Raw genomic sequence first — 22530 nt, 5'->3', positions numbered from 1 at the left:
GGGCAACTGAGCCCATGCGCTGCAACTACTGAGCCAGAGTGCTCCCACTACTAAAGCCCTCACACCCTGGAGCCTGTGCCCCATAGCAAGGGAAGCCGCCAGTGCACCACACCTGGAGGGCAGCCCCTACTTGCCACAACTAGAGAAAGACCAGGTGAAGCAACAAGAGTCTGTGTGCTGCATCAAAGACCCAGCACAGCCAATTTTTTTTAATATAAATAAAAAAAACAAAAGCCTGTCTTAACATGGGATCAGTAAAAGGATAAAATATCCAGTTATGCCCATTACTTTGGGACTATTTGGAGGACTGCTTTTGGCAGTTCATAAATATCTTACTTGACAAACCTGCTGAAGCACATACTGTTGCAATGCAAACTGCAACAGCATTACCTCAAAATGTATCTGGCCAGTCAAGATGGAAACCATTTTCAGAAACATGGAAATGTTAATCAAGACCAATACCATAAATGAAAAAAAGAAAGACCAATACCATATGTTTAACATAAAGGCTCAATGATGTAACACCAAAAACTGTCTAAATAATAGATAAGTTCAAAGTAATGATATATCTAATGAAATTAGTCTTCATTATGCAAATGATGAAGAAGAAACACACAGCGTATGGATCACATACAGCTAAAGGATCACAGAAATTTCTTTATTGCCTAAAGATAGTTAGAAAGCTCACCCCTATCCAGCAGCTACACTAAGCAGCAAACATAATACATCAACCTACAGTGGTATTGTTTTTAGTAATGGCAAAAAAGTTTATTTCAAGTCTTAAACATGGCAGATTTCTTTTGTGTGTGTGTTTTATTTTTTTATTTATTTTTATTAGTTGGAGGCTAATTACTTTACAATATTGTAGTGGTTTTTGCCATACATTGACATGAATCAGCCATGGATTTACATGTGTTCCCCATCCCGATCCCCCCTCCCGCGTCCCTCCCCACATGGCAGATTTCTTTTCCAACTTCTGATTAGGTACAAAAATAAAAGGTGGAAGAAAAAGGATGTGAGAAAATCTGGCCCACAAAAAACTACATGTTTTTTCCTTACATATAGGTTTTTCCCCTTATGGGCATCTCTGGTGGTTCAGACAGTAAAGAATCTGCCTGCAATGCAGGAGACCTGGGTTCAATCCCTGGGTCAGGAAGATCCCCTGGAAAAGGAAATGACAACCCACTCCAGTAGTCTTGCCTGGAGAAATCTATGGACAGAGGAGCCTGGCAGGCTACAGTCCATGGGGTCACAAAGAATCGGACACAACTCATTGACTAACACTGTGACAACACTATCTCATCTAAAATGCTAAAGACAAACTCTTGAGGTTTTCCTCATCAAAAGTCTTTTTTATCCTTCCCTTTTTCTAAAAAATATGTCCAGTTTTTAGCTTCATCTAGAATTTAAACAACTCTAGTATTCTTGCCTGGGAAATCTCAGGAGAGCCTGGCAGGCTACATACAGTCCATGGGTTGCAAACAGTTGGACACAACTGAGCAACTAAACAGCAAGAAGAGAAAAGAGTGGAATAAACATTTTGTCCCATATAACATTTCAAAAATAAGCCACTGGATGGCAATCGTTACTAGGGAGAATAACCACAGACTCAGCTATTATCACCTAAAATAAAACCCAGCAACCCTGGCCAAAATCTAATTAGAAAAAAACCATTAATTAGCCTAAGCTACGATTTGGCCAAAACTCGCTTCCACCAAAAAAACAAACAACAAAAAAATACAATTTCTATCAAGTAAAGTAAGTAGTACTAAAATTAACACCTTCAATAATATTAATATGATTTAAGTCATATGACAGCAAAATAAAATCTCACCTGTACATTTGTTACCTTCTCTAAGGCTACATTTATGGAAATAGTGAGGGCTAGTTACTAGAGAAAATAGGTTAGTAAAAAACATTCTATCATAAAACATGTACATAACATTTCTGTTTCTATATTCTCTAGCTATATGGTCATACCATGCAAAAAGCAAACAAAGAATACCAACAAATGCCTTTTCACTTATAAACTAATTATTAAATTTTTATTTTTAACATGTTAAATACATTTGTTTTTTGAGTTACATACTGAAATATTAGTAGTCACAAATATTGCTTCTGGCAATCCCAGAACAATCATCAATCCCATGAATTCCCACCAGAGCTATGAGAAAGCTCAAGGGAAGGGGCTAAATCTTTATTTTTCACTAACTCTTCTTACAAATCTTTAAAAATAAAGCTTCCTTAAGATATTCAGATTTGATCATTAAAAATGAAAAGCTAAATAAAACATTTAAACATCCAAAATATTATATATATGTTTAAATGTATTTGCTATTACTTCTCTCTTGTTTAGTTTGTATCTGGAGAGATAAACATGTCTTACCTTTTCCCACCCAAAGTAAGCCCTCAACTAAGTCAGAATCACACCAATTTTAGAATGCAGGTGGCTTAATTCTTGTTTCTACTTGGAGCAGCAAAAAGGACGGGTCAGCATTCCCAGAGATAATTATTGAAGGACACAGTAATTCTTTTTTTGCAAAAAAGGTGGTACTCCAAACAGTCACATTCACCACAAACATGCTCCAAGATCCATTCAAAAGGAAAAGGTAATACAGTTGCAATTTGAGACCAAATAATGACAAATTTAGCAAAGAGTTTTGCTAATACTGTAAGGCCCAATATAATCAGCAACACTGGAAATAATGGAATGAAAAGGCCATCCTCCCTGCCACAAAAACTTTAGATCCACAGTCCTCTTCTCAAAAAAACATGAATGTTATCTTGGGATTTCTGAAGTTAATTAACTTCAATAAGCACAAGAGAGAACCATCAGGTTTTTCCTAATTCTCAGTTAAAGCTGAAGAAAATTAACTCCACTTTTGTGGTGATTGTTGTTATTTAGCTGCTCAGTCGTGTCCAACTCTCTGCAACCCCATGGACCTGCTAGGCAAGAATATTGGAATGAATTGCCACTTCCTTCTCTGGGGATCTTTCCCACCCAGAGATCGAACCAGAGGCTCCTGCTGCATCTCCTGCATTGTAGGCAGATAGTACTCCACTCCAGTCAACCACAAAAACTTCATTTCTAAACCATAGCTTTAATACTGAATCTATTATTTTTTAAAGTTTCTAAACATGGGAGAAAGGAAAGGAAATAATAGCTGCCATTAAGTGCATTTTCCATATATTATTCCACTCAATCATCTTTACTACTCAATGAAGTAGATTAACATCTTCATTTTAACTGAAATTCAGAAAAGGTAAAGAGACTTACCCAAGATGACATAACCATGTGCAGATCTGAAGCCATGTACTTCAGACTCCAAAGCTCATACCCTTTTCACTAGACTAAACTGTATTAAGCGACTGTTCTAAACAATGCAGTACGACTAAAACAATTACATACTAACCTAATACGTACTAAACAGAGAATCTACAAGCATCATAATGTCGAAGTTTAACAATAAGAGCAATGCCAGGAAAAAAATCTTTAAATGTAATAGATTATCAAGCCACAACTCCTCTCTGCTAGAGTTCTTAGGCAGACAAAGTATGCTTTTATTTAATTATTTCTGGTAGCTACAACTACATTATTTCTAACAAACAAATATATAACAAAATTTGTGCCACAATAGGTTTTTTAAAAAAGAGAAGATTGCTCACATACTCATTAGGAAAGTCACAAGGAATGAAGAACCTGGCAATTAAGTCCAAGAAAATCTTAATGTTGAAAGTAGAAACATTGTATCTGCCCTATCATAATAAATGGGTAAGACTGAGGTTAGGGAAAAGTCCTGGCTTCTGCTCATTACCCTAAATAAAAAATAAGCATCAAACACTCCAAATACTTGATTTGAGTAAGTTAAAAAGAGCCTCAAACACCCATAAACTTCCAATTCATACCAATAATGGGAGGAGAACATAATGACTAAGAGCAAGGAGTCTTAAAACACTAGCCAACTGTTGACAGTGCCATCTTAGGTTAGCTAACTCGTTTTACCGCTCTTAGCCTCATTTTCCTCAGCTTATAAAATAAGGATAATAGTAGTAACCACATCACAGGGTTATTGATGATTAAGCAAGACACTATATCTAAAACTGCACAGCAGTACTTACTTAACACATGGTAATCACTCAACAAGTATTAGCTGTTATTATTACTATTAATATTACCATTTTTATTATTAAGGTCAGTTTATCTCTTACTCTCCACAAAAATATAAAATCCATTACATTGTCTTAGGCTAACAAGTAATCTGAGCATATTAAACACTACACATATATTATTCAAGATACATTGGCTTATTAAATTCAACATTTAATAAGTACCTACTATGTGCCAGACATTCTACTACATACAGGGAACATAAAAATAAATGACATGATTCCTGCTCCTAAGACAGATAATCAAATAAATACAGTAACGTACTAAAGATGCTATTTAACAGGGAGTTATATATGGACAACATGGGAACCCAGAAGGAGGAAGAAATGGTCAGTTCCAGCTGGGGCAGTAATAAGGGAAATCAGAGCTGATGATCTGGAACAACGAAGTATCCAATAGGATGGGGAAGAGGGCCACTGTAACAGCTGCAGAGTAATAGTTATAAGCATGGGTTTTATATTCCAAGAAACCTGACTCAAACCCTGGCTTCATTATTACTAGATGTACAACTCTGTGCATGTTATATAAGGTCTCTAAGCTTCAGTTTCCTCATTTATAAACTGGGAATATCACTTTCTTCATATGATAGTTGCAAAGTTTATTTTGGAATATAAAGGTAAGCATTTAGTTCAGTGGACAATAAAAACTCAGCATGTAGTAACTATCATCCTGATACTAGAAGCCAAAGCAGTGAAGTAATTTACTCGGGACGTTTAATAGCTTGAAATGTTCAGAGAACTACAGCAATTTGGTATGGCTTAAATATAAAAAGCAAATAAAGGAGGATACGGCAAGGAAAGAAACAGAAACCAAATCCTAAATAACCTGGTATGCCATACTAAGGAATTTGATTTATCCTTTATCTAAGGAACGGGAAGGCTTTTTGCCAAAGGAGTGACATGACTGAACTGGCATTAGACAATTTACTGTGATAGCAAGGTAGAGAAGAATTAGAGGTTTAATCATAGAGGTACTGAACAGATAGAGCCAGGTATTACTACAGTAAGTACAAGTGAAAAATGATGGTTTGATTTACAGCAAAGCAATGAGAATACAGAGAAAGAAACAAATAAACAAGATGTTAAGAAATAAACTACAGGATTCAGTGCCTGTTTGGATACGTGTAGTAAGAAACAGCAGATGCAGTCCAAAGTTTCTAACTACACTGACTAGTTTCAGGGCAATGCAATTTACAGGGTGGGGGGGCAGGGTAGAGGGGAAAGCGATGAGTTCAGTTTTAGGACTTGAATCTGAGATGTTTATGGAACATACATACAGTAGGCAGTAGGAAATGCTCTTAGACTACTAAAATAGGTAAAAGAGGGAAGCCACACAGGTATCTAAGAGAAAAAAGCTCCTATGAGAGTGAAGTACAAATGCCAAAAGCTCTGGAGCAGAACATGCTTGGAGAGTTTATAGAACATAATGCAGTAGTTGTGGTTTTGCAGTCTTATGCTAATGAAATTTGTATCCTTTCATTTTAAATCACTTCCCCTTTAAACTTGTCACTTAAAGCCCATCAAACTCCTGAAAACACCCAAACATCAACCTTTATAGTGATCATCCAACTAACACAGGGCAATGATCCCTACACTGAGGTAAGGATTTTAGGCTGTCACAAGACTAGGAAAATATTAAATGAGGTTATGTAATTAAGGTACACATGCCTTGAACAAACACTCAAATATAATCTGTTACTATGCAAAAGTAGTTTAGAAGGGGAAATATACTTTGTATAAATAATTTACCTTGTTTTCACATTTCTCTGAAATGTTCATGTTCCTGAAAAGCCTGATGTCTTCAAGGGTAGGCACCACATTTTTTCATCTTTGTAATCTAATCCTAAACCCCAGAACAAAGCTTAACAAATAGCAGGTTCTAGTTAAATTATTGTGGAATCTGCAATACCAATCAGAATTCTTAAACAGAGTGCCAAGGGTTCTAATAGATAAAATTTTATTATGTAAGATATGAGTTCATGAAAGAGGCCCTACCCCAAACTAAACATTGCTTTTCCTCAGTAGAGACTGAGAATATGCTTTTAACAGATTAACAAGGAGATAATACACAGTAGTAAATACTTTTGATGATATATTTTTATATTATTCAAAATTTTGTTGGGGAAGGGGTGGTAATAGGTCAAATCCATGCTCCTGATTTAAGTATAGCCTTAAATAATAATATCTTCAAACCAAAAGAAAATAAACTTTTCTTTGTTAACTTGTCAGTCAAGTCCCAAGCACATCAGGTACTAAAACAGTATACATTCTCACTATTCAGAGCCAAACTAACTAGTAAATTAGCCTAATTGGGACCATTTGGGCAGTAATATCTAAGATTTGTTTGTGTAATAACACAGGTGATAACACTGGCTTGGGTGTCAAGCTAATAGTATGTTACTCAAATACTGAATTCATACCTCTTAAACAACTGTCAGAAGATGCCAGATGCAAACACTCTAATCGCCATGTTTTATATTTTATTCCATTTACCTGTTTATTATTCTGGAAAAAGAAATTCTGTCCATATTCCTCTTGCAGGCTATATACAGTCCACATCAGATGCACTTAGATTACAACTATTCAAACTAACCACCTCCTTCCTCTTCAAGTTTGTCTCCTCTCAAATATATACCCAGTGTCTTTCTGGGAAGGGATGCATAAAAAGACATTGCAACAACTTGTTCTTCTGATAGCTTGCAAACACAGGTTTAATTATAAGAGTTCCCAACATCCACCTTCAGTGTATACAAGAGGAGTAGAAATTTCAAGAGATGAACATTATTAATGGAGAAGGGGTGGGTTTTGTGTGTGACCACAAATTCTGTAGCATACAAAACACCCTCTATTAAGCCTCTTCTGAAGACTAGATAAAGAACAAGAACATATCTAGTAACCCAGAAAGGCCAAAAGAATCTCGAAAAAAGAATAAAGTGGAATACATACAGAATAGTGGAATAAAACAGAAATAACATTCCAAAAATAAAGCATCATATTTAAAGTCAAACAAATTTTGAAAAGGGGGCTAAGACACTTCAATGGAGAAAGAAATGTCTTCTCAACAAATGGTGCTGGGACAATTAGATATCTACATTCAAAAGAATGAGGTTAGACCTCTATCTCACATCTTCTGTAAGATCTCAAAATGGGACTCCTCTGGTGGTCCAGTGGTTTAAGCATCTACCTGCCAATGCAGGGGACACAGGTTCCATCTCTGCTGTGGGAAGATTCCAGATGCCATGGGGCAACTAAGCCTGTGCACCACAACTACTAAGCCCGCACTCTAGAGCCCCCGTACCACAACTACCAAAGCCCATGAGCCCTAGAGCCTATGCTCTCTGCAAGAAAAGCAGCCACTGCAATGAAAAGCTGTGCACCACAAGTACAGAGGAGCCCGCGCTCCTCAAAACTAGAGAAAGTCCACACATAGCAACAAAGACCCAGCAGAGCCAAAAATAAATAATTCCTTCAAATCTCAAAATGGATCAAAGACCTAAGTGTAAGAGCTTAAAGTATAAAACTCTTAGAAGAAAAGAAGAAAACAAGAGTAAATCTTCATAACTCAGAATTATGCAATGGTCTCTTAGACATGACACCAAATACGCAAGCAACAAAAGAAAAAATAGGTCAATATAAAAACTGGGTCCAACCAAAGATTTTAAATTTAATGGCAAAATCAAGAAAGTGAAAAGACAGCTGACAAAATGGGAGAAAATATTTCAAAATCACGTATCTGATAAGGGACAGTATCCAGAATACATGGGGTTTTTTCCCCTAAAAACAAACAAACATAATTCAACAATAAAAAGATAATCCAACCAAGAAATGGGGAAAAGATCTGAAAAAACACTTCTCCAAAGACATACAAATAGACAACAAGCACATGAAAAGATGCAACTTCACTAGTCACTGGGGAAATGCAAATCAAAGTCACAATAATCTCCATACCCTCTAGGATGGCTATTAAAAAAATGTTAACAAAGATGTGGAGAAATTGGAACCTTTATATACTGTTGGTGGGAATGTAAAGTCATGAAGTTGCTATAGAAAACAGCCTGGTAGCTTCTCAGAAAATAAAACAGTTATGATATGATTAAGCTTCAACTCCAAGGTATACACTCAAGGAAAATGAAAAGATATCATCATAAAAAACTTGCATACCAATGTTCATAGTATCATAATTTATAATAGTCAAAAGATGGAAATAATCCAAACATCATCAACCAATGAACAAAATGTTGTACATCCACAACATTTCAATTTAGTACTGGCACATGATAAAGTGAAAGTGAAAGTCACTCAGTCCTGTCCAACTCTTTGCAACTCCATGGACTGTAGTCCATGGAATTCTCCAGGCGATCTTTCCAACCCAGGGATCAAACCCAGATCTCTAACATTGCAGGCGGATTCTTCCGAGATCAGACGAGATCAGGTGCATTCAGGGTGGTATAGCCGTAGACTGCAGGTGGATTCTTTACCAGCTGAGCCACCAGGAAAACCCGATACGTGATACAACATGTAGAAATCTTGAAAACAATATAATAAGTGAAAGACGTGAACACAAAAAAATCACATATTGTTTGATTCCATTTATATGAAATTCCCAGACCAGACAAATCCAGACAGACAGAAAATAGATCAGTGAGTACCAAAAGCTGCAGGGACAGCAGAACGGGAAATGCCTGCTAATGGGTACAAGGTTTTGTTTGGGGTGATGAAAATGTTTTAAAATAGATAATGGTGAAGGTTGTACAATTCTGTGAATATATTTAAAAACAATTGAAATTGTACAATTTAAAGAATGAATTCTATATTATGTGAATTCTATTTCAATTTTTTCAACTTTAGGAATGTGAATTTGAAAAATACTTTTGAAATTTGTTAAATTTCCTATCTTGATAAATACACTGTGGTTATGTAAGAGAATGCCTTTCTTGTTAGGAAAGGTATATTAAAGAATTTAAGGGTAAAAAAGGCATGATGTATGCAACCCACTTTCAAGTTATGCAGAAAATAAATCTGAGAGAAAGACAGAGGATACAGGAATGGGATAAAATGAACACAATTGATCTATTTGGACAAAGGTTATATGGGAGGAGTTCTTTATACTATTCTTGCAACTTTCCAGTAAGTTTGAAATTATAAAAAGTAGCAAAAAAGAGAGGGAGAATATATCCTTGGAATCTGCTCTTTGATAATGATAGTTTGTGTCACATGTCACTGAATTTAGCAACTGTATATTTTTTAAAAGGCAAAATTAGAAATTTAGCAGAATAGGTAAACATGAGAAAAAAAAATCAATTAGAAGCTGATTAAGTGCTGCAAGTACAGTGTACCACTCAAGGTATCAACTGACACGGCCTTTACTGTCTGACTCGGATTTCATAAAATGCCTGTATGAAAACTTTAAAATTCTACATTATTAAAGAAAATACTACAGGTTTATTTATCTAGATTTAATACCAGATCGAGATAATTTTTTCAAAACTGAACTCACCTCCAGTGATAAAAAGAATAAAAATTGTTCTTTCTAGCATTTAATCTGTATGTGAAGCATTGTGATCAATCACAAATTAGTTAATATGAGGACAAACTAGGGGAAAAAACCACCATATTAGATAAACATCTACTTAGAGCACAGTATTCCACGTGAACTGGATTCAATGGCTTTGGGAAGACATTAGTGAAAGCTCAGTCTTCGAATGTTTCAAATGTTTTCAAATGTTTTGTCAATCTCAAGCTTTTTGATTTGCTAATATCAACTGTGGTGAATCAATTAAGTAAGATCTGTACTCAAACTTGTTCTCATAAAGCAATCTATAGATTCAGTGCAATCCCTATCAAAATCCTATAGCATTTTTCACAGAAATACAAAGACCGATCCTAAAATTCACATGTAATCTTAAGGAAACGTGACTAGTCAAAACAATCTTGCTGCTGCTGCTGCTGCTAAGTCACTTCAGTCGTGTCCGACTCTGTGTGACCCCATAGACAGCAGCCCACCAGGCTCCTCTGTCCCTGGGGTTCTCCAGACAAGAATACCGGAGTGGGTTGCCATTTCCTTCTCCAATGCATGCATGCATGCTAAGTCACTTCAGTCATGTCCAACTCTGTGTGACCCTATAGACAGCAGCCCACCAGGCTCCTCTGTCCCTGGGGTTCTCCAGACAAGAATACCGGAGTGGGTTGTCATTTCCTTCTCCAAAAACAATCTTGATAAAGAACAAAGTTGGAGGACTAATGCTGCCTGATTTCAAAACTTAACTACAAAAACTACAGCAATCAATACAGTGCAATAATGGCATAAAGTCAGTCATAAAAACCAAAGAAATAGAACAGAACGTCCAGAAAAAACCCTCCCCCATATGACCAATTAATTTCAACAAGGATGTCAGGGCCATTCAAAGGAGAAATTATAGTCATTTAAACAAATGGTGCAGGAAAAACTGGATATCCACAAGCTAAGGAATATAGTTAAGACTCTGATCTTACACCATATACAAAAATCAAGTCAAAATGGCTCAAAGATCTAAATGTAAGAGCTAAAAGTTTAAAATTCTTAGAAGAAAACATGGGGGAAAAAAATCTTCAAGACATTGGATTTGGCAACAACTTTATGGATATAAAAGGGCTTCCCCAGTGGCTCAGGCGTAAAGAATCTGCCTGTAATGCAGGAGTTGCAGGTTCAATCCATGGGTCGGGAAGATGCCCTGGAGGAGCATGGCAACCCACTCCAGTATTTTTGCCTGGAGAATTCCATGGGCAGTGGAGCCTGGCAGGCTACAGTCCATAGGGTCTCAAAGAGTAGCTTTCACTTTCACTTCCCAGTTAGACTGGAAGATCTATGAAGGCCAAGATTCATAATTGTCTTTTTCACCATTGTTTATATCCAGTTGTTCTGCACAGTGCCTGACATACACTAGATGGTCAATAAATAGCTACTGAATGGAGAACAGTGTGAGACTAAAGCAACTTAGCACACAAGCACGTTTTGTGTGCTTAGCACACAAAAGCACAGACAATAAGGGAAAAAATTAGATAAACTGAACTTCATCTAAATTAAAACCTTTCTAAAAATACTTTTATTTATTAATTTGGCTGTGCGGGATCCTAGTTGGGATGTGGGACCTATGATCTTTGCTGCAGCACGCAGGATCTTTTAGGTGCAGCACATGAGCTTTTTAGTTGCAATATGTGGGATCCAGTTCCCCAATGGGAAATGAACTCAGGTCCCCTGCATTGGGAGCTCAGAATCTTAGCCACTGGACTACCAGGGAAGTCCCTAAAATAAAACCTTCAATCCTTGGTTGCGGAACTAAGGATCCCACGTGCCGCTGGGCAACCAAGCTCCTGCACAGCAATTACGGAGCCCGAGTGCTCTGGAGATCGTATGCCAACTATAGCAGGCTTGCCCCAACATAAGATCTTGCATGATGCAACAAATACCCCACGTGCCAAAACTAAGACTCAGTGCAGTCAAATAAATAATATTACAACTGTTTAAGCACAAAAGGACAACAGAGTAAAAAGACAACCAATGGAATGTGAGAAATATGTGTAAATTATATATATATATATATATATATATGATATGATAAGGGATTAACGTCCAAAGAACTTCTACAGTTAATGAAGAAACAACTCAACTAAACATGAGCAAAGGAGGAATTTCCCTGGCAATCCAGTGGTTAGGACTCAGCACTTTCACTGTGGGGATGGGTGGGGCCAGTTCCATCCCAGGTCAGGGAACTAAGATCCTACAAACAGCAAGATGTGGCCAAAAAAAAGGGCAAAGGATTTGAATAGACATCTCACCAAAGAAGAGACACAAATGGCCAAGAAGCACATGAAAAGATGTTCAATATCACTAATTATTAGGGAAATACAAATTGAAACCACACCCATTAAGATGACTAGTCTCAAAATCAAAAACAAAACAGAAAACAAGAAGATTGGCTAGAATATGGAGAAATTGGAAACCTTGTGCTTTGCGAGTGGGAATGTAAAATGGTACAGCTGCTATGGAAAGCAGTATTGTGGTTCCTCAAAAACTTAAAAATAGAATTAACAGATGATCCAGCAATCCCACTTCTAGGTAGATACCAGAAAAGAATCAAAAGCAGGGACTTGAAAAGGTATTTATACACCCATGTTCACAGCAGCATATTCACAAAAGCCAAAAGGTAGAGAAGCAGTCCAAGTGTCCATCAACAGATGAATGAATAAACAAAAATGTTACATACCTAACAACAGAATAGTATTCAGTTAAGTTTCACACAAGCTTCCCTCCTCACTCAGAGTGTAAAGAATTCGCCTGCAATGCAGGAGACCTGGGTTTGATCCCTGGGTTGGGAAGATCCCTTGGAGGAGGGCATGGCAACTCACTCTAGTATTCTTGCCTGAAGAATCCCCATGGACAGAGGAGCCTGGTGGGCTACAGTCCATGGGGTCTCAATGAGTCAGACACGATTGAGCAACTAAGCACAGCTCACATTTCACACATGATGCAAACATGAACCTGAAGACACTATGCTAGGTAAAATAAGCCAATCACCAAAAGTAGAAAAACTGAATAATTTCACTTATTTGAGATATCTAGAGTAGACAGAGAAGGCAATGGCAACCCACTCCAGTACTCTTGCCTGGAAAATCCCATGGGCAGAGGAGCCTGGTAGGCTGCAGTCCATGGGGTTGTGAATAGTCAGACACGACTGAGCGACTTCACTTTCACTTTTCACTTTCATGCATTGGAGAAGGAAATGGCGGCCCACTCCACTGTTCTTGCCTGGAGAATCCCAGGGACGGGGGAGCCTGGTGGGCCACCGCCTATGGGGTCGCACAGAGTCGGACACAACTGAAGTGACTTAGCAGCAGCAGCAGAGCAGACAAAATCACAGAAAAGGAAGTTAATTGTGATTATTAAGGGGCTGGAGAAGGGAGGACAGGGCATTACTGCTTAATGGGTACAGAGTTTCAGTTCTGGAAGATGAAAAGGTTTTGGAGATGGCTAGTGGTAATGGTTTGGAGAAGTCAATGGCACCCCACTCCAGTACTCTTGCCTGGAAAATCCCATAGACAGAGAAGCCTGGTGGGCTGCAGTCCATGGGGTGGCACAGAGTCGGACACGACTGAAGCGACTTAGCAGCAGCAGCAGCAGTGGTAATGGTTACACAACAATGTGAAGGTACTTATAACCACTTTAAAATGGTTAAAATGGTAAATTTTTTATTTTTCTGGTAGTTGGGTGGTTAAGACTTCCTGCTTCCACCACAGGGGATGTGAGTTCCATCCCTGGTCTGGGAACTAAGATCCCACATGCTGCTCAGTGTGACAAAAAAAAAAAAAATAGGTAAATTTTCTGTTGCACATATTTTAACACAATTTTTTTTAGCTCTTTTCCTTCTTTGTCAAGTGTGTAAAAAGGAGTCCTCATTTTACAAACTCAAATCAGACAAGTATATGAGGGTATATAATTGGCATATTTATAAGCTGGATCCAACAAAAAACTCACTGCACACACAATCCAAAATACATTTGTCTGCATATTTACATAATAACTCCTACAAAGTAAATACAAAGTTAATTCTCATCACTTTATTCAGTACATATGTGATACATGTACTGAAACATACACAAACATATTTAAAACAAAGGAAGTTTTTTTAACCAGAACATCAAAGGCAACTTTTTTCAACTCAAGTACCAATTCATTATTTTCTGCAAATATATAGCAAGATTAATTTTAATGGTTCTGTTCAGTTTTAGTAAGTTATGTGTATGCTACTGAAATATAGCCAAAGTTTTAGATTTTAATTTCCAAGGTAACAGTACTTGTGACTTTGTTGTTTAGTCACTAAGTTGTGCCCAACTCTTTTGCCACCCCAGGGACTGACTGTACACAGCCCACTGGGCTCCTCTCTCCATGGATTTCCCAGGCAAGAATACTAGAATGGGTTGCCATTTCCCACTTCCTTCTCCACAACTGGGGGAAAAAAATGTTAAAATGGTGAATTTGGTTATGCATGTTTTACCACAATTTAAAAAACTGTTCATAACCTAACTGTCCTCATCACATAGCATCGTAACAACTTAGTAAACTGTTCTCCTGTTCAGCTCTTTGGTTCCTGGGGCTAATCCCTGGGAGTTTACTTGCTTTTTTTTCAAAACTGCAAACTAATGCAGGTGAATCAAAATATTAGGATACAGTGGGATATCTACATAAAAACAAACAAACAAAAAAACCCATTTTTACTAACAAAAGCAGCATCCATTAAGGGGAAAACTTTGTGAGAACAGAAGGATATATAGTGGAGGAAGAGCATAATGTACTCTTTGATAAACTGTTGCTAAATTTCAGCTTATCAAATAAAAAAGCTTTATATACAACTTTACTTTCCTCCCGGTTTAGGTAAAGTTGACCAGAAAAAAAGGTAAACCTGTCGACCATCATAAGGCAAATGATCTTCATTCACAAGAACTGTACACTGTAAGTAACTATAAGACAGCACACAGATTTTAATTTTTACAAATTAAAACCAATGTTTCCCATAGTGGCAAAGGTGCAAAGTTGGGTATCTGCCTTTCTATATTGGTACTTTTAATATTTAATTCTCTTAAAATGAATAATGAGAAGGCCTGAACTTTTCAAGTTTAAGAGCAATGACAAAATTACCTTAAAGTTGTGCTCCTCTGACTCCCACTGGTACACCTTTGACTGCCTTCTTAAAATATATTGATTCACATGGCAGTCATCAATTTCATTATATAATATAAAAGCTTTTCAACAAGGTCAACTACAGATTATATGCTAGTTTGAGACATGTGTTTCTTAAGTAAGTGTTAGTTGTTCAGTGGTGTCAGACTCTTTGTAACCCCATGGACTGCAGCCTGCCAGGCTCCTCTGTCTGTGGAATTCTCCAAGCAGAATACTGGAGTGGGTTGCTATTTCCTTCTCCAAGGGATCTTCCCAAAAGGGACAAAACCTGGGTTTCCAGCATTGCAGGCAGATTCTTTATCATCCAAGCCACCAGGGAAGCTCATAGGCATTTCTTAAACAATTAATTATTAATAAATTCATGTGTCAGAAGAGAAACAGTCAGCAGGACAATACAGCAGTTAACTACAATAGGAGTCACGTGACCTATTTTCTACTATAAATTAGCTGTGTGATCCTGAGCAAGTTATTCAGATTAATGGTTCCCAGACTTTTGAGGCTTTAACCAGAGTCCTAACATGAACTTTCCAATTTGATATTTTGTCAAACACAGATATTTTAAAAATTAATTTTCATAACAGTAAAAAGGGTACTAAGTCAAAATAGAAAAAAGTGGGAAAAGAATGCTTTATGAGAATTTCACTAAATTGTCCTTACTTTTCTGATTTCATTATAGATCTATAAAACTTCAATAGAGATTAAGCAAGTAATTATTGGAGGCAGAGCACTGGTAACCAAAAACTTTGCCTACTTCTTAATGTGAAATAGCATGAGTTCTGGATTCACATCCTAGCTTTATCGATTTCTAGCTGTATAAATAACACTAACCATTTTTGTTGTTTTCTGAATTGATCATTTCTCTGAACCTACACTTATTCATCTATGAAACTGTAGATAATACTCACCTCAAAGGGATGTTGAATGATTAAATAAAATAACCAAAGTATTTTATGTGTGTGTTAGTCACTCAAGTCGTATCTGATTCTTTGGGACCCCATGGACTGTAGCCCACCAGGCTCCTCTGTCCATTGAATTCCCCAGGCAAGAATACTGGAGTGAGTTGCATTCCCTTCTCCAGGGTATCTTCCTAACTCAGGGATCAAACCTGGGGTCTCCCGCATTACAAGCAGATTCTTTACTGTCTGAGCCACCTGCGAAGCCCTTATATAATATGGTATTGGAATATAACAAGCATTCAATAAATGGTAGCAGTTACCTAAAAATGAGATGAGATAGGACTATCACCAAGATTCGGTGACTATATAGACAAGCAACAGGAGAGGAAAATTGTAAATCATAATGTCTAAGAAGATATATTGAAAGAGTTCATTTAAAGTGCATTGAAAAAAAGATAAAGAATTTATTTATTAAAACTTTGGTTCTGTAGGAAGGTAAATTTTGCCAAAAAAAAAAGGAGTAGACTCCTCATTTCTTTTCTTTTTACTTGCCAACTCAAGACTAATACTAAAGCAACAGATTTTATTTATCTTATCTCATTGAATCAGAAGGCCAGAACTGATTTTCAGTCTACGGCCATACCATCCTGAACGCGCCCGATCTTGTCAGAACTGATTTTCAGAGGTCATCATTCTACCATCTGATAGGCTCAGAAAAGAATGTGCCTAAACTCATCTCCAAAGCTTCATTCTTAACATGTTTTATCACTTTGATTAGATAGAAAGTCTAAATTTTTATCAAATTCACCATTTAAAAATCTCACGTGAATAGTATGTTATCTTTTGTATCACAATCAGTTCAATTCAGTTCAGTCACTCAGTGTGTCTGACTCTTTGCAACCCCATGAACCGCAGCACGCCAGGCCTCCCTGTCCATCACCAACTCCCGGAGGACATCATTGTATAACAATGGGAAAAATAAAACTACACATTTGTATTTCCTTAAATTATTCTGAAAGGACATCAAGACATTAAAAGTATAAAGGGCAGGTCAGGATCTTTTTACTCTGTTCGCCTTATTAGTCTTATGAACTATGCAAATATAAATCACCTATCAAAATATACTAAATAATAACCAAAAGAAAACCTCTACATACTTAAAGTTTCACAATAAGGTTTTCCTCTACCCATACCTAATCAACTTTGTTTTGACCCGCCATTCATACAACCATACTCATCAACGAATCATTTTATGTAAAGTCTGAAGGCTTTATAGAATGAAACTTGTGCAAGGTTGGTACTCATGTAATATAAAAAATTTGCTATCGTCATAATATGTAATTCTTCTTTCAATTGACATTCTGATGTCTCCAAAATTTGCTCACTAGAATACAAAGGTACATTTCCTATTTTATCACTGTGTGTGTGTGTATGAGCTCAATCGTGTCCGACTCTTTGCAACCCCATGGACTGTAGCCCACCAGGCTCCTCTGTCCATTTGATTTTCCAAGCAAGAATACAGGAGTGGGTTGCCATTTCCTGTTCCAGGGGATCTTCCCAACCCACGGATTGAACCTGAATCTCTTGCATGTTCTGCATTCATAGGTGGGTTCTTTACCACTGTGCCACCTGGAAAACCCTGTTTTATCACTATTGCTGATAATTTATGGAATATAGCCTTTCTACCTTTAACAAAGTCCCCATAAAGGTTTTTTAGAAATTCATTTTCATGGGCAATAAATGAATTTTTCAAAAACAACATAGTATTTTAAAGTTTCCTAAAATTATAAATTTATCATGGAAAATTTATAACATTAAACCTGTCAGTACCTACCCTCTTTCCATTTCTCTCTTGTTCAGTTATGAACATAAGCCCTGAGATGTTATTAAAAGCAGTGACTCACCTTGTTTACCTGAACTTTGAATATAGAGTACTGATGACAAAATTGCCATCCCAGATAAGAGTGGGCCTCTAGACCAGTGGTTCTCAACCAGGGGTGATTTTGCCCCCAAAGACATCTGGCTTTGTCTAAGGTCATTTTGGGACTTCCCTGGTGGCTCAGTAGTAAGTAAAGAATCCAACTGCCAAGCAGGAGATGCAGATTCGATCCCTGGATGGGGAAGATCCCTTGGAGAAGGAAATGGCAACCCACTCAAGTGTTCTTGCCTGGAAAATCCCATGGACAGAGGAGTCTGGCAGGCTATAGTCCCATGGAGTTGCAAAAAGAGATGAATACAACTTAGTGACTAAACAACAACAAAGGACATTTTTAGCTGTCACAATTAGTTGTGTTTTACCAGCATCCAGTGGGTAAAGGATAGGGATGCTGCTGAAGTCAGGAGCACCCCTCACAACAAAGAATTAATATAGCTCCAAATTTTGATATGTTGTAGTTGAGAAACTTTGCTCCACACAGTAGACTGTAAATAACCCTAAAGGAAATGATCCATCTCCTATTAGAGAAAATCAGAAGGAACCTCTGTATGGCTTTTGCGTTTGACTCTTAACATAATTTTCAGGGAAAAAAAAAAAATTCCCTACAAAGCTTTTGCTATAATTTGCTATAAAATGTTAAACCCCTGCAAAAAAAAAAAAAAAAAGTTAAACCCAATTTCCTTTTGCTTTTACCTAATTGTAAATACAGCATTTGCCTCATATAAAAAAGCTTCAGCAATGCTTTCTAATTAAAATAATTTCTAATTTCTAATGTTTTAAGTGTGTATGGGAACAGGTAAACATATACGCATTGGCTTATATAGGCCTAGAAATTTTACTGAAAGGAAAACTGTAATACTCATTACCTCTGAGTGGGATCTGAAGGGTCAGTAAGGGTGAGGAGAACTTTTTACTTTTCATATTATATCTATTATCTACACTGCTGAACTTTTAGCCATAAGATTATATTACTTTATTATTTTTTTAATTTTTAAAGGAAGATGTCACACACGTATACATACAGTATATGCATACGTTCTTAACACAGAAAAATTAAAGGTCATAAACCTCACCAAAACCCTCTCTTTAGAATTTTATTTTCCTTTTACCTTACTTAAAAAAAAAAAGATTACAAATCTAAAATTAACATTTAAAAATTAGTTTTTAAATAATTTTCAACCTGACTTCTATTCTGAAAAATGGGTACATTTCAAAAGAATCCAGGGCAAGTTCTGACTTTTCTGTTCAAGGACCTTGACAGCTAATGAACATGCTCAACATGCCTGAAGAAACAGAAAACAAGTATCCACCCCAATGTTTAAAACAACAAGGATCAATTCTAATGTAAGAAATGTACAAAAAGATCCAAGCCACTTCTTCAAATTAAAAGGTCTTTTGACTTAGCCAGCAAGAGAAAGTACTTTGTTTTTTTTTCTCAGATGTAGGCTCTAAAAAAGAATAGAAAAGAGATCCTTAAAGTATTTATATCTTTGTATACCAAATATATACTGCCTACTCAAAATCCTTCAGCTAATTCTAGAGCAAATGCTCTAAGCCTCCATATTTCTTATTCATTTCTCACCTAGGCCTGCCCCACTTGGGGAACAAGACAAACTTCACTCACAAACTCTTCTCTCTGAATGTCTCCATTCTAAATATTTGGTTCTAAAACAACTAGGTATGATGAAAATAAAAATTCTACTATTATTCATCAAATGTCAGTTGGGTGAGTATTTTTTGAAGAATATTACTTATGATCTTTCTACACTAAATAAAACTCAAAGGTAATAATAAGGGAGAAGACTATCATCTTGTCAGAGAGAAATGAGAAAATCCAAGAAATCTGCTTGAGAAAAAAAGGTCATTTCACTCACAAAGGCACAGACTATACCCTACCACACATTCAACATACACTAGATATTCCAGGAATTTCTTTTTTATATGATATGGATGAATAGGACATAAAAATAAAATTTCTTGTCTCCTCAGGTTAAGAAAGAATCTATATGCATATTAAGCATTATCTTAGGCTAGGCTCAAGTTTGTGGGTACTCCAGAAATCTCTATCCAAAAGTGACGTCTACCTATATATACTTAATATCTAAATCCCTTAAGCATAGAAAATTTAGGAGAATAAGAGGTTCTCCTACCATTAGCCTAAGTGGCTGAAGGAATCGTGAATAATTTCTATGATAACACCAAAGAAAATCACACAAAAGGTGTGAATTCTGCTCACAGCTTTAACAGCCTGGTGTGGAGACTCCAAATGAAATAATCTGTGTGTCTGAACAAGTCTTGCAAAATTGGTTACTTCAAAAGCTCATTTCTCCAGCTATAACACACAAGCCCATAGAGTTAGAGTATGATAACTATGGAGTCTCACTAGCATTCTACCTCTGAAGAAATTTAAGACTACTACTGAAGTAAAAACAAATGTGTGATCTCTCACTTCATCAATGACAACTGTGCAAAAATGGTCCAGAAAATCAAGAACATCATCCTTCTATCACATTCAGACCAAAGCAAACTTTTTCAGTTTCTCTAACAAGTTTCAAAGAAAAACAGACTCTAATCTTTACTTCCTAGGTACAGAGTAACTATATTCTAGGTTCATTTCTCATCAGTTTTCATTCAAAGTCTAAATGAAAGCCTTCCACAAGCCCAGGAGTGGAAGTGCTCCAGAGACACTTTACGTTAACTGCCTACTCAAAATCCTGTACCACCTTGGCTTAGAAGTTATTTCTCTTATAGTGAAATTCATAGAGACATTCAAGGAACTGTCTCCTTTACAACACACAAAGTTTATTTCAAGCAAAATACTGGGGTTAGAAAAAACTAAAAGAATTCCTGTTCCGATCAAGAATGGGAAGACCGCACTAACAGTATTTTACAACCCACAAATACAGTTTCTCCTTATGCCTCTCAATACAACAGCCAGGACAGTTGTACATACAGAGAAGCCCCTGTACTTTAAGACCAAGATCAGAGGTTAAAATAATTGGTCATAGGGGATGAACCAGGCATCTTAGAATCAAAATAGAATATTCTAAGCTCTTAGAACAACAGTCACCACAGGACAGAACTATAACAAAGCCATAGTCAGGGGGAGAAAGTACAAACGTAAAATATCTCCTTTAGCCCTAGAGCCCAAAAGTTGATGCCTCCCATTCTAGGCTGCCTAAACCTAAAAATGTCCAGTATGCGCCTAACAGCTGAAAGGAACGAAGATCCTGATAACAAATTTCCCTCACTGCAAAAGGTATCCAAAGGGGACCTCATCTTCTCCAAGCCTAAAAATCTCCAGAGTTCAGCTATCCAGCTGATGCGAAGCCCAAACAAGCACTGGAACCTTCTCTTCCTGTCTAACTTCACACAAAGTCCCAGGTGCAAGGACCCACGTGATTTCTCAGCGCAAAAGCAGAGCTCCTTAGTACTCACCTGTCTCAGACCAAACGGGAATTAAGAACCCTCCTTAAGCACACAAGTAAGGCATAAAGCAAATAATGCCCAATCCTTCAACTCAGAGGAGACACACAGTACAGTGGCAATGCTCTTTACGCAAGCCAGCCCTCTCTGTCCGTCTCTCACCCTCACCCTCTCTCTGTCCCGCTCTCTCAGTACCAAGGGCAGGGACTCTGGCAAGACCCCGCCCCCACCCCCGTCGCCAAAGCGGGGTGGGCGGGAGGTGCCTGAGGAGTCCCGCTTCCCGCGCGAAGCTCAGAGACCAAAGGACTCCCTATTGTGGGTCTGTGGATGGTGACGGGAACCGGTCCGACTCGAGCCGAAGAGTAAGCCGAGGGCGCACTAGGCCCGCACAGCCGCCACTGCAGCCAGGGAGCCGATCGCTGACAGTGAACGACTCCATCTGGGCAGCGGGAGGGTGGCCCGAGCCTTGCGCCGGCCCAGAGAGAATTCGTGCCTCAAGCTGTGTGGAAAGCAGGGGTCCTAGAGCCGTACCTCGGACACCTCGTCCTCGTCGCTACCAGAGGCACCGCCTCCACCCCCGGTCCTCAGGACAGCAGCCGCCAACTTGAAATCCAGCGCCGCGTCCCCTCCGCCTGCACCACTGCTGCCGCCACCGACTCCCGGAGCCGGCCCGGCCTCCCCGAAGAGTCTCACAGTGCGGATTCCCAGCCCGACCCCTCCCGGCGGAGGCGGCTCCGAGGCCCCGGCTGGGGCGGATCGCGGAGCCACCGAGTCCAAGTCCTCCTCAAAGGAGGTGCCGCCGCCTCCGCCGTCGGTCAGCATGGTTCGCACGCGGAGCCGGAGACGCTGCCGAGTCACTCGCGGCCGCGGCCACCGCCGCCGCCGATCCCGGGAACGAGAGAAGCAGCAGGAGGAAGAAGCGTCTCCTTCCCCCCCGTCCCAGCAGCGCCACTAACTTCTCACTGCCTAACCTGCTGCCTCCCGCCCCCTACACTCGCCACTGGCTGCAGCTCCCCAGCGGCTGCAGATTATTGGTCAAGGCGACCCGTCGCTCAGACTCTTCGTCACGCGCTGCTCGCTGGCTCACGGCCCTCAAGCTGCGTTGACCAGCGCAGGCCTAGGCGGTTGCGAACACCCGCCTCCTATTCCCCACGCGCCGACTTCCGGTCTTTTTCTATGTCTATTGGCCAGTTTCTCTGACTATCGCCTCACGACCTTAAAGTGGATTAGTTGGCCTTGTGGTCAGTCACAGTGACCCCAGACAATGGGAAACTTCATTGGCGACATAAAGTGTCGGTCACTTTGTCACAGGACGTCGCGTGGTACAATTGGTCAGTAAGGATACCATTCATCCCGCCCCCATCTGAGGTGACGGGAAAGGGTTGGGGAAT

The 22530-nt window shown here is 38.5% G+C and overlaps 1 protein-coding gene across 6 annotated transcripts in view; it reads right to left on the bottom strand.

Moving 5' to 3' along the window:
* Positions 1-22105, bottom strand: part of LOC122700232 (ankyrin repeat and KH domain-containing protein 1) — a 104226-nt gene extending 82121 nt beyond the window's left edge. For all 6 annotated transcript variants that reach the window (XM_043912964.1, XM_043912965.1, XM_043912966.1 and 3 more), the window contains exon 1: positions 21671-22105. In XM_043912964.1, coding sequence (XP_043768899.1) covers positions 21671-21961 — 291 coding nt within the window. In that variant the 5' untranslated portion in view covers positions 21962-22105. The remainder of the gene's footprint in view (positions 1-21670) is intronic.
* Between the last annotated feature and the right edge of the window lie 425 nt (positions 22106-22530).

This window comes from Cervus elaphus, chromosome 9 (assembly GCF_910594005.1).
Source record: "Cervus elaphus chromosome 9, mCerEla1.1, whole genome shotgun sequence".
Classification (NCBI taxonomy): domain Eukaryota; kingdom Metazoa; phylum Chordata; class Mammalia; order Artiodactyla; family Cervidae; genus Cervus; species Cervus elaphus.
The sequence above is the reverse complement of the archived record's forward strand: the minus strand, read 5'-3'. Positions and strand labels throughout refer to the sequence as shown.